Genomic DNA, 16,246 nt, shown 5'->3' with positions numbered 1-16,246 from the left:
ATACACAAACACACACCCAAAAAATCAAAGGGATTTTAAAAGAAATAATAGGGTAACCGTCAAGGAGAAATAACCCAAACTTCAAGGTCACCTCCACTCTCACCTCTGACCGAAGACGGCAGAAAGTGGCCTCCTCAAACTGACAGATCTTCACCTTGTGCCTTTTCAAAAACGAGAATGCAGAGGGCTGGCCCCGAAGACTGCTTGCCTTCCTCAAATAAAAGAAGGCCTTCAAACCAGACAAGGGATGGAGGAACTGGATTAGGATTCAGATGATGCTAGAGGTGAAGACTGGAGTAAGGATATGATGAGGGTCAAGATATGCACGTCAATCAGGTTGGATTTCGAGTTAGAAATGGGGAGCTGGACTGCACTTGGCCGGGGAGGGGCAGGGCCGGCAGCTTGGTGTCCTCTCATTCCCACATTCCCACTCATGTTTTCTCCTAAACCCTTTCCAGGTCTTTTCTCGCTCCCACTCTCTCTCCAGGTCACTTGATAGTTAAGAAACCCAATCAAATCCCCAAGTAAAAGGGCTCATCTCAGAGAGCAGAGCTTGCTCACCATGTAGTTGTCTGGCAGGTCCAAGGAGGCGGAGGCGGCCTCCAGCAGGTAATAAAACGCACAGGTGTTTTCTCCGATGACCAGGCAGTGCTGGATGAGGGGCGAGAGCACTAACTTCAGGATTTCCTCACAGCGACAGGGCTTCGTGGTCAGCAGGTCGTTTTCGGGGCTGGCCTGAGCCAGCTTCCTGCTCACTCGATCCAGGAACTCTTCCTCTGACCTTTGCGGAGAGAAGAAATGAGAGTGGCCAGGCGCAGCCACCTTTGTCAGGCATTACCGGGTCTCCAAGCCACTTTCCCAGGACGCTTTCCTTTAGAACTCATTAATTCTATGTCTGTCCTTCCCCTCCATCACTCTTAAAAGTCAGAAGCCTAATCTATAATGGCAAAGTCCTATTACAGATTTTTTAAAAACCTAAAGTCAATCTAATACCTCACAAACTAAATGGAGAAACGACCACACCTGAAGAGTAAACTAACAATGTGTTAAATAAAATCACCAAAGTGATACAAAGCAATCAGTAATAATACATTTATCTCTTAGTGTATTTGAACGTTGTCACAGTACATTTGAACATTATCTTATATACCACCACCATCTTATCCTGAAATAACCCTGTCATTCCAGCAGGCAAAAGTTACTAGCGTTTTACAGATGAAGAGACTGAGATTGAGAGAGCTTAAGTGATTTATATAGGGCCTCAAAACTCCTAGTAGCTCACCTCTCTGACTGAAAAAGCACTGAAAAGTCCAGTGCACTTTCCACAGGTACCATGAGTTCAAAAGAGATCAGGTCTTTCTGAGACGGAATGATCGAAAAAATTAGGTACTGAGAAGGGCTTTGAAGGCTGGTGAACATTCTGATAAGTGGAAGGAGATGGAGGCCACTTAGTATTTTAAAAAAGGAGAATTGTGTGAGCCAGACACACAGGTGTGTGTGGAGGTGATTCATGTCAAATATGGATAGATTTATGTTTGAAAAGTAGAATATCAAGTTGGATAAGAGAGAGAAGACTACAGCGTGGCTGGTGAACTCAAGGTAGGGACATTTAATATCAGTGGGACAGGCATTTGAAAACCAGAGGTATATGGTTGGAAGGCGTAAGTTCATTTTAATATCAGCTGGGGTCAAAAATAATTGAGAAGGCAAATTTATAGCTGAACATAAAAACCCCTGCTCTGTGTACAATGCATTTGAGAGCTATTAGAAGTTTTTCTTAACCACTAAGAAATAATTTCTCTACAAAGAATCAAAAATTGCATTTTGAAATCTCTATTAACTTGAATAGAGATTTTGGGTGTCAGATGCCTTCCTGGTCTGCAGGTGAGGTGAGCCCAGTTTAGTGGTCAGCTGCGTCTCACTTTCTGCCCTTCCAGCCCAGTCTCAGCATCTCCATTTACCTGCAGGGTGCACTTGTGAAGGCCTCCCGACTTCTGGACAGTTCTGTCTGGAACTGAAAACTATCTATAGGGAGAAAAAGATGATTATCTTTAGTACCTATGTTTGAATTAACTGAGGACATTTTAGATTTCTATCTTTCCTCTGCAGCTTAGTTCACGACATAATTTCCACGCCCTCCCTATTATGATAATAAGTTTAGGTTTAATATTTGCCTGCACACAAAATTAGGATAATAGATTGCAAATTCCTTAAAAGCAATGATTTGTCATTCAAATAGTAACTCCTTTAGTTCTCAAACCTTCCAAGCCAGTTCTTAAATCCCAGGAGGTACTCACTATCAGTTAATAAAGAAATATATAATGTATCCACTTGGTTTGATAGCTACATCTAATAGTAGGAATCCCTGAAAATGTCGTGATTGGGTTTATGGACACAGAAAAGTGAACTACAAAACCTAAGACCTAGTGAGAAAATCATGAGAACACATGATGCCACAGTCCACTAGAGTGTCAGTGGCCAATAGAAGTTTTCAACTTTACTTAGTTGGCGTTCAACAGCCTTTATCCTCCAGATTTGACTCTTCCTCTACAGCCACCTTCTCCAAGATAACAAAAACAAAGACTGGGACTACACTGGCAATGATGTTGACTCCTATATAATAAAAGCCTAATATGCTAAGTGTCCGGTCGACCGGTCAGCCGTTCAACCAATCAAAGCATAATATGCTAATGATATGCTAAGGCTGCTCAACCACTCATTATGATGTGCATTGACCACCACGGGGCAGACGCTCCAACCAGTAGGTTTGCTTGCTGCTGGGGTCCAGCCAATCGGGACTGAGTAAGACAGGCTGGACACACCCTAGAGCCCTCCTGTGATCCCTCCCTGGCTGGCCAACCTTCCGTGTCCCTCCCTGGCCCTGATCATGCACCGGTGGGGTCCCTCAGACTGGCCTGTGCCGTCTCGTAATCCAGCACCCCTTGGGGGATGTTGGAGAGCTGGTTTTGGCCTGATCCCGCAGGCCAGGCTGAGGGACCCTACTGGTGTACAAATTCATGCACCAGGCCTCTAGTGTTACATATTAGGGTCAGGACTCAGAAGCATCAGTGGTGGGATTGAAAAGGAAGGAGTCTAACAGAACTGCTGTAAAGAGGACACGTGTTAGGTAAAAGTGCCAGCTCTCTGATGTCAAATAATGTCAGGTAAGGATAAGGTAACTAAGAAACTGGAGTTTGGCAGCACTACGGCAATACACAATTCCCAGGGAGCCTTCCCCTCACAGCCTGTGTGAGCAGCACCCTCTCGATCTGTGCAGAACCTGTGCTGTATGGCCAGGCACAGAGGCCTCTTCTGGGTTCGGCTGTGCTGGGAAGGTCAGGAGCCTTTCTCATATAGATTGACCAGGCTGTCTAATCTAAAGCTGAAACTGACCTCTTCAAAACGAAGGCCACATCGGAAATGTGAATGATAGTATAAACTCATCACAATAGCGGACTAGGACACTCACTGTTCCTGTCCTCTTCCCCTCAGAAAGTGCAAAAGTACAAATGCTCATAGAGTTCACCAGTCAATGACCAATGTCTCCAAGTTACTGGTCTACCTTCACAGAGTCACCAGATGTTACAGAAGAGGTATTAGGATCATAGATCAAATCCTTCATTTTAATCCTTTACCTCCAATACGTCACCATCTCTTTCATATCCCTCTCCCCTGCCAACACCAATACCAACTTCTCTTCTGTCAAAGTAGAAAAAGAGAAGAGTGGTTGGATCTTGATAGCTGTCTTCAACTATAGAAGAAGACACAACTCTGACAAATGGGTGAAGTTGCAAGAAGGTAGATTTCACCCTGATGAAAGAAGAGATGTTCTAATAGCTGCTGGCAATGAAACAGGATGTCCTGTAAGGTAAACGAACTGAAAATGTTAAAACAAAGATGCATGAACTCTTATCTGAGATGTGGTAGAAGGGTTATAGGCTTTGGGGAACATGTGTCCACTAATCCAACCTTCCTGAAGTAGCTAACTCCTACTTATGCTCCAAGTCTAACTTCTGGCAGTATTTCCTTGAAGGAAGAGTCTTCTACTCATTCCTTGGGCCAGCTAACAGCCCCTTCTCTAGGTACCCAGCCCCTATGCATGCCATTTTCATCTCCTTTTCCATGTCGGAATTCTCTATATGTCTGCATCACCTCCAAAACTGATCATTTTAGGGACCAAGGCTCACTCATTTTGTATTCTTAACCGCATCTGATACACACTGACTCCATATATGTGTGCTGAGTGGAATAATTATAACAATAAAAACAATAATTAAGATGTATGTGTACTAACCATGTGCCTGGCACAACAACCCTATAAAATAATATTGCTATTTTTCTCAATTAACTGAGGTTAAGGAACTTACCAAAGATTACCCCAGATTGCGAACCCAAACAAGTATGACCTCTAAAGTTCCTTTTAACTCAGAGATTATACTTTTCTTATCTCTGGTACTTCAGGGATAAATGGCTCTTTCTACCTATTTTTCTACCTTAATGTAATTTTACCTTTTGGATGAAGAGATCTGAGCTTATGAATAAAGAGAGGTGCTGTCCATATATCCTCTTTCTGCCCCCCTGGGTTTACCTTGGGGAGAAGGCAGCTGTAATCTGTCTGTGATCACTTGTGTTAACACCGAGCCAGTATCCTTGTAACTGCAGAATCGGGATGACCCTCTGGAGCTCTTGATGGAACAGATGGCAAATCGGTGGAAGGGGACAAAGTCCCCGCCCCTGCAACTGCCACAGCGGCAGGCCAAGTGTCGGAGAAAGCAGGCACATTCAAGATGCAGGGCTCTCTGTTGTGCCTTGGGCCACAGCTCCCAAGCAGCTTCCCGTAATAGAGGCACATCAAATTCTAGCACCTCCGGAGGAGGTAGGAATAGTTCCTCTTTTTGCCTGAGAGGAGAGCCAGCATCTGAAATACAGAAAAATCTAAGTGACAGCCTCCCTTAAAGTCCTTGCATGCTACCACGTAGCAAATTCCTAAGCACATGCTGCTAGTTTTAAAGAAATTTCATTTACAATTCCCATTCGCCTGCTTTGTATAAAGGATTTTACACCAACCTGAGAGTGATAGTGACCATATCTAGTACAAAGTACCATGGCGAAGAAATGATCAGGGCTACTGAAGTACACTTGGATAGATTTCTTAGTTGTTCCTCCTAAAATGAGCTTTTGTATTACAAATTATTATAAACATCAAGTTATCTGAAATGCTCTGTTCAAATACAAGTCCCAAACATATTTCAAAGTCAAAAGAAAATTATTTTTGGATTATATGTAATTTGGGTCTTCTATGTCACAATTTTATTCTTTCATGTGGAGAATTTGAGAATACCATTTCAGTACTACATATTTTTGTGAATTTCTAAAATTAGAAATAGTTTATCCTTCTTTCTTATTATTTCGACCTAGAAGCCAATAAAGGATAATGGCAATATTTTCTGAACCAAAAATTAAAACACAAATACTTGACATATGGTGCTAACAAGAAGTTAGAATTCTTGAAATTAATTCTGAAAAAATACAAGCTATTCATTCACTATAACGATGGTTCCTTCATGATTAAAATAATTATTTTCCCCATTTCTTAGTTATAAGCTTTAAGAGACTGAGGCCCTTGATATATGATATTGATGCTCTTTCTCAACACAGATTCCATCCCCACCCCTACCACTCCCTCCCGATTCCCACCAAGGCTCTCTGTTTAGGCTTGAGAACAAGGGACCAGCTTTTCCTCACCTGAATTTTTCTTTTCCTCTTTGTTTTTTTCAATAATCTCAACAGAAACAGGCACTGATCTTGGCTCAGCAGGAAGCTCCTGGCTCTGGCTGCACCAGCGGAGCACGTGCATATCCACAAGAGCCCTCAGCACCTGCAGTAGCTTCTGTTCACCCCAGCCAGGCAGCAGGTGCTGCAGCAGATCGATGTGGAAGGAGTGACCAATGACTGCAGCACACTTAACCAGCAACTGTTCTTCTGGGCTCAGTTGATCCAGTTGGTTTACAGCTATTTCTAGAGGAAAAAATCAGCAACGAACAAGCTTTCTACAACATATAATGCATTTTGTTGATAATCTGTTCATTTAACAAAATATAAAGGCTCACTTTTTTGTCTACCCCTTCTTCCTCAGCCAAACCTCTTCAGAGAACCTTATTTCCATGTCCTCATTCGTTCTCAGGATTCATTCATTGTTCAACCAACTATAGTCAGATTTTCACCACATCACTTAAACTCTTCAACCATGGTCACCAAAACCCTTTGTTGGTAAACCCAAAGGTATGCCCTGAATCATTCAGCTAAACTAACAATTCTTCCCATTTTCATGTTTAATAAGTACTTAGACTTTTTCTTCTTTTTGGAACTAAACATGGAGGCCAGGTTTCCTGGTCCCAGAACTCAAGTAATTATAAAGATGCTAATTAACTCTAAGCATTAGAGTAAATCTCTCCATATTATGACCCATATATTAAAGCAGTTTTATTGAACCAATAAGTCACCAAGCCAAACATCTTGGAATAATTCTAAACCTTTTTCTTTCCTTCACAACCAACTGGTCACCCACTTACCCTCCTTCTAAATGTTTTTGCATGTTTCCTCCTAAACAATTTTAGTATAAAAAGTCATTTTCACCTGGACCACTATATTACCCTGTTTTGAACATTTCCAACTTCTCCTCATTCTTTTTTTTTCTTCTTTTAATTAAATCTTTATTGTTCAGATTATTACATTTGTTCCTCTTTTTTTCCCCCCCATAACTCCCCTCCTCCCAGTTCCCGCCCCACCCTCCGCCCTCACTCCCCACCCACTGTCCTCATCCATAGGTGCACGATTTTTGTCCAGTCTCTTCCCGCAACTCCCACACCCCTCTCCCCCCCAAGAATAGTCAGTCCATTCCCTTTCTATGTCCCTGATTCTATTATAATCAACAGTTCATTCTGTTCATCAGATTATTTATTCACTTGATTGTTAGATTCACTTGTTGATAGATGCATATTTGTTGTTCATAATTTGTATCTTTACCTTTTTCTTCCTCTTCCTCTTCTTAAAGGATACCTTTCAGCATTTCATATAATCCTGGTTTGGTGGTGATGAACTCCTTTAGCTTTTCCTTATCTGTGAAGCACTTTATCTGACCTTCAATTCTGAATGATAGCTTTGCTGGATACAGTAATCTTGGTTGTAGGTTCTTGGTATTCATCACTTTGAATATTTCTTGCCACTCCCTTTTGGCCTGCAAAGTTTCTGTTGAGAAATCAGCTGACAGTCGTATGGGTATTCCCTTGTAGGTAACTGACTGTCTTTCTCTTGCTATTTTTAAGATTCTCTCTTTATCTTTTGCTCTTGGCATTTTAATGATGATGTGTCTTGGTGTGGTCCTCTTTGGATTCCTTTTGTTTGGGGTTCTCCGCGCTTCTTGGACCTGTAAGTCCATTTCTTTCACCAGGTGGGGGAAGTTTTCTGTCATTATTTCTTCAAATAGGTTTTCAATATCTTGCTCTCTCTCCTCTTCTGGCACCCCTATAATTCTGATGTTGGTACGCCTGAAGCTGTCCCAGAGGCTCCTTACACTATCCTCGCATTTTTGGATTCTTTTTTCATTTTGCTTTTCCGGTTGGGTGTTTTTTGCTTCCTCGCATTTCAAATCATTGACTTGATTCTTGCGCTCCTCTGGTCTGCTGTCGGGAGTCTGTAAATATTCGTTATTTCAGTCCGTGTATGCTTAATTTCTAGGTGGTTCCCCAATATAAGATCGAGGGTCTCATTAGTTTTCTTGTAGATCTCATTAAGTTTATCGGCGGCTTCTAAACAGTTCTTGAGAGACCTTAAAAGTGTGGTTCTGAACTCTATATCTTCCATTGACAATTTTGTCCTGTTTCTTTGTCTCCGCATTTTGTTATGCTTCCTTGGTGCACCCCCTAGTGGTCTTTGTTCGCAGTCTTATAAACCTTGATTGTTGTAGCTAATACCAGGGAGGGTTTGACCTCCAGGCCAAGTGGCTGTGAGAATCAGCTGTGTCTGCAGTGAGAGAACTTCTGTCCTCTAGGGAGGTGCTAATCTAGCCTTTGCCTGAGGCTATCCGGCAAATGCCTCTGTGCAGGGCTTGGGCGGGGCGGGTCGCACAGGATCAACAGGGTGGGCTGGAGAGAGCAGTTATGGCGGCTCTCAGTCCTGTCCCCAGGGGCTCTGCCTCTCTGAGTCCCAGCCCCGCTGCACACCTCCGAGAGAAAGCTGCACTCGCTCTGACCGAAGCCAGACAGTCCCGCTTCTCCCGTTTGAGTCTGGGTCCCTAAAGACTCGCCTGTATCTGGAGCTCAGAGTCTGCGACTCCCTCCTGATTGAAAACGCCAACGGCGCCCTCCGCCGCCAGCCCGCTCCGCGCGCGCACTCCGCACCTCAGAATTTGACTTCAGCACTGCGCCTCCTCTGAGTGTCTGTATGCGTTTCTCTTTCCTCCTAGTTGTAGGACTTCCACTCAGCCAGCGTTCCTGTGGTTCTGGGTGATGTCCCTTCCGTTTTCTGGTTTCACTTTTGAAGTAGTTGTTCAAGGCAGCAAACTCCGGCGTTAACCTATGCCGCCATCTTGACTCTCCCCAACTTCTCCTCATTCTTATCCTAATAACATATTAGCTATTGGCCGAGTTATACACTTAAAGTACAAATATAATCATGTCAATCTCCTTTTTAAATACTTTTTTAAAAAATATATTTTTTATTGATTTCAGAGAGAAAGGGAGAGGGAGAGTAAGATAGAAATATCAATGACAAGAGAATCATTGATCAGCTGCCTCCTGCACAGCCCCTATTGTGATCAAACCTGCACAGCCCCTATTGGGGATCAAACCTGCAAACCAGTTATGTGACCTTGACTGGAATCGAACCTGGGACCCTTCAGTCTGCAGGCCTACACTCTATCCACTGAGCCAAACTGGCTAGGGCTTCTTTTTAAATACTTTTATAATTTATGTGGCCTTCCACAATGTAGCTTTAGCCTTTCATTTAGATCAGGGAAATGTCTGGCCAATGGCTGTATAAGGCCTGCAAAATCATTTGGTCTCTCCCTGCATTAGGGGTGAGTTAATTAAATGTTTGACCAAATATAGCAGGCTAGTTTTTAAGCTGGAAATTTTGTATGGCCTACAAATGATGTTATCAATATACAAATGGCCCATGGCAGAAAAAAGGTCCCCTACCCCTGATTTAGACCAAGGCTTTGCAGACTGAGCTGTTAATTTTAGCTTATGAGCTAACAAATCCTTTTTTCTTCTCTGTGGACAGTGCTGACCTTGGATTCACTTCCTAGCACTTTCCCAGGATCCTGACAAATGGCATCTGAATTACCAGGTAACATTGCTTACACTAAAAATGACCCCGGATTGGAAGCTGGATTTGGATTAAGAAAACTGAAGAAGCTATAAACAGCAGGGGTAAACCACAGCTTTGGGCTTCCTTGGGGGGGGGGGGGTAGTAAATCATTTAATAGGTTATGTCCCTTGCAGGGCCTGGAAGTTATGCATATGGGGCTGTTACAAGAGATACCAGTTTTTAGCTGGGGCATGGGGCTTACATGCACCCATCCATCATGATCTCATTCCATCACACCTAAGCTATTCCTTGGGGCTCTGGAGAGTAGCGGTGGAAACTGCTGTGAGGACTCCCTCTGAAGAAAACCACTCGCTGCTGTTCTGCTAGCATGCTGTACTTCCTGACTTGGTCCTTCTATGTTAGTAAAGCCATTGCCAAGTGTGGCCTATCATGGCTATAGGAGTATGAACTGTCTACATGGACTTAAAACCTCCAGAATAGCTTATAAAAGTGGACGTACAATGAATATTTACAATGTACCATGATTTATTTCATTTGATCCTTAACTAACCCCATGAGGTAGATAGGAGCTATCATTACCCTCATTTGAGTGATGAGAAGACTAAGACTTACATAAGTCAATTAATTTATCTGATGTTCCACAGCCAGTCAGTGGAGGAGCCAACAGTACCCAGATTTTTTTGACTCCAGAGTCCTGGCTCTTAACTACCATGTTATTTCATATGTATGTCTCATATTCTCAGCAAGACCATCCTTAACTTGAAAGTATGTTTATTCATTATCATATCCCTCCAGAGGGCTTCCTATAGTACAATGCCCATCAAATGCTTGAATATTAAAAGAAAAACTCATCTCTAAAAAGAAAAACATCCCTGTCTAATCATGCCTACCTAATTCTTTATCTTGTAAGTCATTATAAACTTACTTGGCACTCTTTTTATTAAACTCCTGCTATGTGCCTAACACTGTCTCTTCACTAGCACCAGAGTTTCTTAAGTTTCAGCAACATTTTCTCCCTTGCTTATTGTTTCCTCCAGCACAGGAATATGCACAAAGAGAAACTCAAGACATGCTTTTATTAAACAACTAAAAAACGTTTCCATCATCAGTCAGTCCCAAAGAAAACAATGGGCTCCCTTAGTAAACCATTACTCAAGTAGCATTACAATTATTTAAGGGGCTCTTCGGGTAATGTCAGAACTTCTTTCTGGAAGGCAGTTTTCTGTCTTTTTTTTTTTTTTTTTAGAAGAAAATAAAACTAGTGCCTGGCTGGTGTGGCTCAGTGGTTGAGCTTCAACCTACGAACCAGGAGGTCACGGGCTCGATCCCCAGTGGGGGGCATGCAGGAGGCAGCCAATCAATGATTCTCTCTCATCATTGATGTTTCTATCTCTCCCCCTCCCTTCCTTTATGAAATCAATAAAAATACTTTTTTAAAAAAATGAAACTAGCATGATAATAAGAGACCTATACTCAGTCATCCACAAAGTTACTAATTGCAATGACATCTGTTATTGGTTTACTTGAGTTCTTCGAGGAACGTGCCTTTTAACAATGGTGGGAGAAGCACTGTGTCCAAGTTCACCTCATCCTTGACTGTGCAGACATAAAATTTCTGGTCTTCTTCAGAGCTGGCAGGAGAAATACTGTACATGGTGGATTTCATGGCATTGGCTGCAGGGAAAGAACACTACGACTGAGGCAAGCACCATGCTCAGTGACTGCAGTTTTAAAGGCACAAAAAGGCAAGAATTTAGTCAAGAAACTGAAAGGATGAAGATGAATGGAGCCTATCACGTTTTAAGTGGTTTACCCCACCCATCCTGCCTGTTCTCTAATTTTCTCTTAGAAACTAACATTTTCTGCACCATGTGGTATGACATTCTCACTCTTCCTGTTTACCTGCCAATCGCCCTTACTTCTATTATACCACAGTTCTAGGATGTCTTTCTCGATTTACTCTTTCTTCTTTTCCTCCTCTCCTACCACCCTCCCTTCTCCCATTTCCCCCATCCAACTCCTCAAGTCATACCTCTCTACGTAATGTGCAATTCTCTACTGAACTCTCGTGTTTAGAAATCCTCTCTAGTGGACTGTCATGCTGATAGGCCCCATATTTCCCATTCCTACCTCCTGCGCTGCTAAAAAAGGAATTATAATAGATTGATTGACTCAAGTTATCTGAGGCAGGTATTTAGTATTTTCACCATAGTTTCATATTATTTGTATAATTCACTTAGCTAGGGAGGCCTAATCTTACCTATAATGTCAGCAGAGAATAGGCATGTACCTTATAAGGGCTGGGAGATGCAGTTGGACCAGGTTAGAACCCTGGCAAGCTCAGCTTACCTGAGAGGGTCTCCCACTTGCTGTTCTCCTCCTCTCTCTTTTGTCGGTCATGAAAGAGTAATATGTCCTTAGAGAGAAGGTCCTGACATAGAACCTTACAGTAGAGGGGGTTTCCCAAGCACCTGCGAAGAAGGTAGCTGTAGAGAGGGAAGTACGGGATTGCTAACTAAAGATGCCAACTTGAAGAGAACCACACATAAGGGTATTTCATAATAGGAATATTTCTTCTTTTGTTGAAGTCAGCTCTCGATATACAGTAACAGAGGGAAGCAACAACCCAGAAAAGTAAACAAAATTCTGATTGGCTTTGAAAGTTATATTGGCAGTAACTTTTCTTTTTTAACTATTTTGCTTCTATTGATGTTAAAAGGAACTAATGTTCCCTTGCTAAATGGCCTGGCAGAAACTGGCCTGACCACATATAACTGACGCATTAAGTAAGCCATCCAAGTCCTATCTATCCTGTGAAAACCTGGTGGATAGCCCAGGGAAGTAGCCCTTACTGGTTTATAGGACTGTCTACCCTTACATCTAGTCTTGGGTCTCATCATGGTTACTAATGCCATTCCTCCCTTCATGAAATGCCCAGCTAGTCCCAGCCACTCACATCTGCAGCTCTTGGGGGATGCTCACCGCCCCTAGTTCCCAACATGCCATTTTCAATAGTGAGTTTGCTGCTAACTTCGAAATGGGCTTCAGCATAGCCTGAGGGCTCTGCAGGACATGCTGGGCTCCACCACACAGGGTGGAGGTAGGCATCAATGTCATCACCATGATGATGGGAACACTGGAGAGTAATGTTCCCAAAAACTCCCAGGAAGCTGCATCCATATGCTGGGCCTCATCAATGAGGAATATCAGTGGTGTTTCCCTCACTGCCTGGAAATAACAGCAAAGAGACAATGACAACATCTGATTAGAAATGAAGTCACCTGACTTGCAAATCTACCATGACTTTCTCATCAATAATTTAAATAAAATGTCAATAGAGCCTGGGGTTTTCAGAGTAAAATGTAACCTAAGTCCAGGTAGTATTTTACTTTATAAATACAAAATGTAGCCTGTATATCTAACTTCTAAAGAAATGTACTGAGTTTCTTTGGACAAGAAAATACTCTAACAAAAAAATAAACAAAAATATTCTCCAAATGAAACTTAAAGCTTTCAAATATTTCCCTGTGTAAAGGGAATTCATAATTCTTTAAACTAGTCATTTCCAAACCAGGCTGCAAATCAGAATTTCCTGGGAGTACTTGCTAAAACTACCAATTTCCAAGCCCTACTCATGTAGACTTAAAAAATGTATTTGGTTTTATCCACATTCCCCACTGCCACATGGAACTATTTTAATGTGTTAATCATTCAACCTTTCATTTGTATGTTGTCCTTGGAAATGTGCATACTTGTTTTGTCAAGAATATTGTTTTTATATAAATGGCACTATAGTACAGATTCATTGTTTCTCTTTGTTTCTAAGATCACTCTGTGTCGCTATGTTTTCATCTCTTCCCTTCCTTCTAACTTCCGCAATATAGTCCACGGTGTTCATCTCTGAGTTCATGCCAATGTCTCCTTAGCCTCTACAAACAAACACTGCAATAAACAGACTCCCTGGGATATGAATCCAGGAGTGGAATTGCTGGGTCTAGAGAATGCATGTTCTTAAAATTTGACTTGTTACTTCTAGATTGCTTTCCAGAATGGCTATATCACAGTTTTTGCGCTTATAGATTCTGTAATTTTGGGTACGAGGTCTAAGTATCTGTATTTGTAATAGCTATGCACCTGCATTTACAACCCACTGTTTTAAGTCAAGTTGTTAAAATTTCATTAAGAAACAGGAACAGAAAGAAGCGAAGACCTGTATTGTATGCTGTGCTATATGATGGATTCAAGGTTAAAAATAGATACAATGAAGATATCTTTCAAGAAGGCTAAGAAATGCCTAAGTCAAGGTGTGAGGTGGCTAGATTAAAATGAACATAAGCCACCCTAACCGGTTTGGCTCAGTGGATAGAGCATCAGCCTGCGGACTGAAGGGTCCCAGGTTCAATTCCGGTCAAGGGCATGTACCTTGGTTGTGGGCACATCCCTGGTGGGGGGTGTGCAGGAGGCAGCTGATCGATGTTTCTCTCTATCCCTCTCCCTTCCTCTCTGTAAAAAAAATCAATAAAAATATTTTAAAAATTCATTAAAAAAATAAAATGAGCATAAGCCATCTCCACATATTAAGAGTTAATGGTATGTAGCAAAAGTACCCACCTCCTGTAGCACTTGAAAAAAACACTCTTCAATCTTCTTTTGCCTGGCCAGCTCATCCATGTGTGAAACTTCGAAGGATAAGGGAAACTGAGCAGAAAAATTACTCATATATTAGCATTCAAAGTGACAATCTAATAAAATATGCAGATTCTCAAAAGGGAATCGAAAATGATTCTATTTTGAGTGAGAATGGGTTTATACAGTATTGAGCATAGTGTTACAAACATCAATATATAGAGGGTACACTGGTAGTTAGAGAGATAGATCCTTTCCATACTAGACTCTGCAAAACTCTTAAAGGGTCATGACTAAGGAATAAAATGGCAGGTCGGACTAGCAATGTCACTTTGGACAGCTCCAGTACCCGTTATTCCAAGCACACCAGGTTAATGTGTGCATGACACTTGTCAGAAACAACTGCAATAGACATCACCTAACATTGTTTCCTGTGCAAGGCCAAGGCACATTAGTTACCATGGACCTGAGAACCAAAGTGGCGCTGCTCCTTAACCACTTTGGCAGGGCCAGAGCCAGAGCCCTAGGCAAGGCCTGTCTTAAGACAGGGCTATGCTGAGGGATTGAACAGATTTTAGTTTTCTCTGTTTTCCATTAAATATATGCCTTGCAAGCTGGGTAGATTGGAAAAAGTGATGGAGGATGAAAAAATAGAATGTGGACCAGGGAATTCTTAGCCTACACTCTATTGGGTACCACATGCACCCGGGACCACTGGAAGCCTCTGAGATTCAGATGCTGGTTCAAGTGACATCCTCCATGGCCAACGAAAGGAAAGGTAGGCTTAAAGAGCAACACTTGCAAACTGACTAGAGAAGACATGGATACAACTGCAAGGGATGCTCAACTGGTCAGGATCATCTTGATGGATTTAGCACTTTCACACTTACAATGCAACCTCTTATATACCATCTCCTTTAAAATCCATGCAAAAACCCTGTAAGTACGGAACTTATTTTCACAGGTGAAAAAACTGAAGCTCAGCAAGGCTAAGTGATTTGTGCCAGGACATACAACTAGCAAGTGTCAGAGTCAATCCTAGAATTCACTCTCCTCAAAAAGGAGAAAGCCGGGGTTTTGCTGTCAAAAGGGTTTCAAACCTCACTTCCACCATTGCTAATTATGTGTTCTTAGCCCATATCCAATATAATAAAAGCCTAATATGCTAAGTGCCCAGTCGTCCATTCAACTAATCAAAGAGTAATATGCTAATGATATGCTAAGGCTGCTCAACCACTTGCTATGACGTGCACTGACCACCAGGGGACAGACAGTTGACAGGTTGACCAGACACTATGACGTGCACTGACCACCAGAGGGCAGACGCTCTGATTGGTAGCTTAGCTTGCTGCTGGGGTCCAGCTGATCAGGACTGAGCCAGATGGGCCAGACATACCCTTGAACCCTCCTGCGGTCCCTCCCTGGCTGGCCAACCTCCCGCACCCCTCCCTGGCCTCAATCATGCACCAGTGTGGTCCCTCGGCCTGGCCTGCGCCCTCTTGCAATCCGGGACCCCTTGGAGAGCCAGTTTCGGCCCAATCCTGCAGGCCAGGCCAAGGGACCCCAATGGTGCATGAATTCATGCACTGAGCCTCATAGTATATATATAACATCAGTAATCCAATTCAGAAAGCCACTGCCTTCCTTACCTTTACAAAGAAGAGGTCATTAAAAAGGCAGTGAAGTGGTTCCTCCACTTTCCCACAAAGCTGTTTATGTAGGCACTCTTGCCGGTAAAAGGCTGGGCATGTATCAATTTCAAAGAAGATGGCCATGAGGGTCTGGATGGCATAGAAGTGTTGCTTGGAATCTGCTTCTTTCAGCTTCAATGACAACACCCTGGGGAATGTTACTATGGTCACGGGAAGGCCGTTGACCCATGGAGAGGTTACTCACTCTACCAGCCCAAGGATGCGGAATCTAATGATACAAGAGTCTCACCAACAAAGGAAAGGAGCCCCAAGAGAAGCACATGTCCAGTCAGAAAGCAGGTGTCTTTACCTGTGCTCTTCTTTCTGGGCCAGCAAGTTTATTTCAGCCAACAGCTGACTTTTTCCATAGCCCTTTCCACCTTCATACAGAACTGCTTGTCCCTTCTTCTGGTGCAAACATCCCTGCTGTGCCATTTGGAAGGCTTCTAGTTCTTTCTCTCGGTCTGTAGAGAGACAGGGAGCACCTAACACTCCTGTGCTTTTTAGTAGACTCCATTTATTTGAATTAATTTGAAAAATTAAGTCTCAGAATGCCATTTCTCCCCCAGAATTCTTGGCAGAATCCCATTCTTTGGTGA

General features: G+C 42.6%; 1 protein-coding gene across 1 annotated transcript in view; it reads right to left on the bottom strand.

Moving 5' to 3' along the window:
- LOC308521896 (adenylate cyclase type 10-like) overlaps positions 1-16,246 on the bottom strand; it is a 41,203-nt gene that overhangs the window by 7,790 nt on the left and 17,167 nt on the right. The window contains exons 13-23 of the mRNA XM_081095049.1: positions 15,958-16,111; positions 15,606-15,795; positions 13,942-14,028; positions 12,287-12,558; positions 11,680-11,816; positions 10,876-11,004; positions 5,746-6,018; positions 4,589-4,918; positions 1,962-2,025; positions 562-781; positions 104-229 (exon numbers count right to left, since the gene is read on the bottom strand). Coding sequence (XP_080951175.1) covers positions 104-229; positions 562-781; positions 1,962-2,025; positions 4,589-4,918; positions 5,746-6,018; positions 10,876-11,004; positions 11,680-11,816; positions 12,287-12,558; positions 13,942-14,028; positions 15,606-15,795; positions 15,958-16,111 — 1,982 coding nt within the window. The remainder of the gene's footprint in view (positions 1-103; positions 230-561; positions 782-1,961; positions 2,026-4,588; positions 4,919-5,745; positions 6,019-10,875; positions 11,005-11,679; positions 11,817-12,286; positions 12,559-13,941; positions 14,029-15,605; positions 15,796-15,957; positions 16,112-16,246) is intronic.

The sequence above is a fragment of the Myotis nattereri genome (genome assembly GCF_964212035.1).
Source record: "Myotis nattereri genome assembly, chromosome: 6".
Taxonomy (NCBI): Eukaryota; Metazoa; Chordata; class Mammalia; order Chiroptera; family Vespertilionidae; genus Myotis; species Myotis nattereri.
This window is presented reverse-complemented; position numbering and strand designations above follow the sequence as displayed.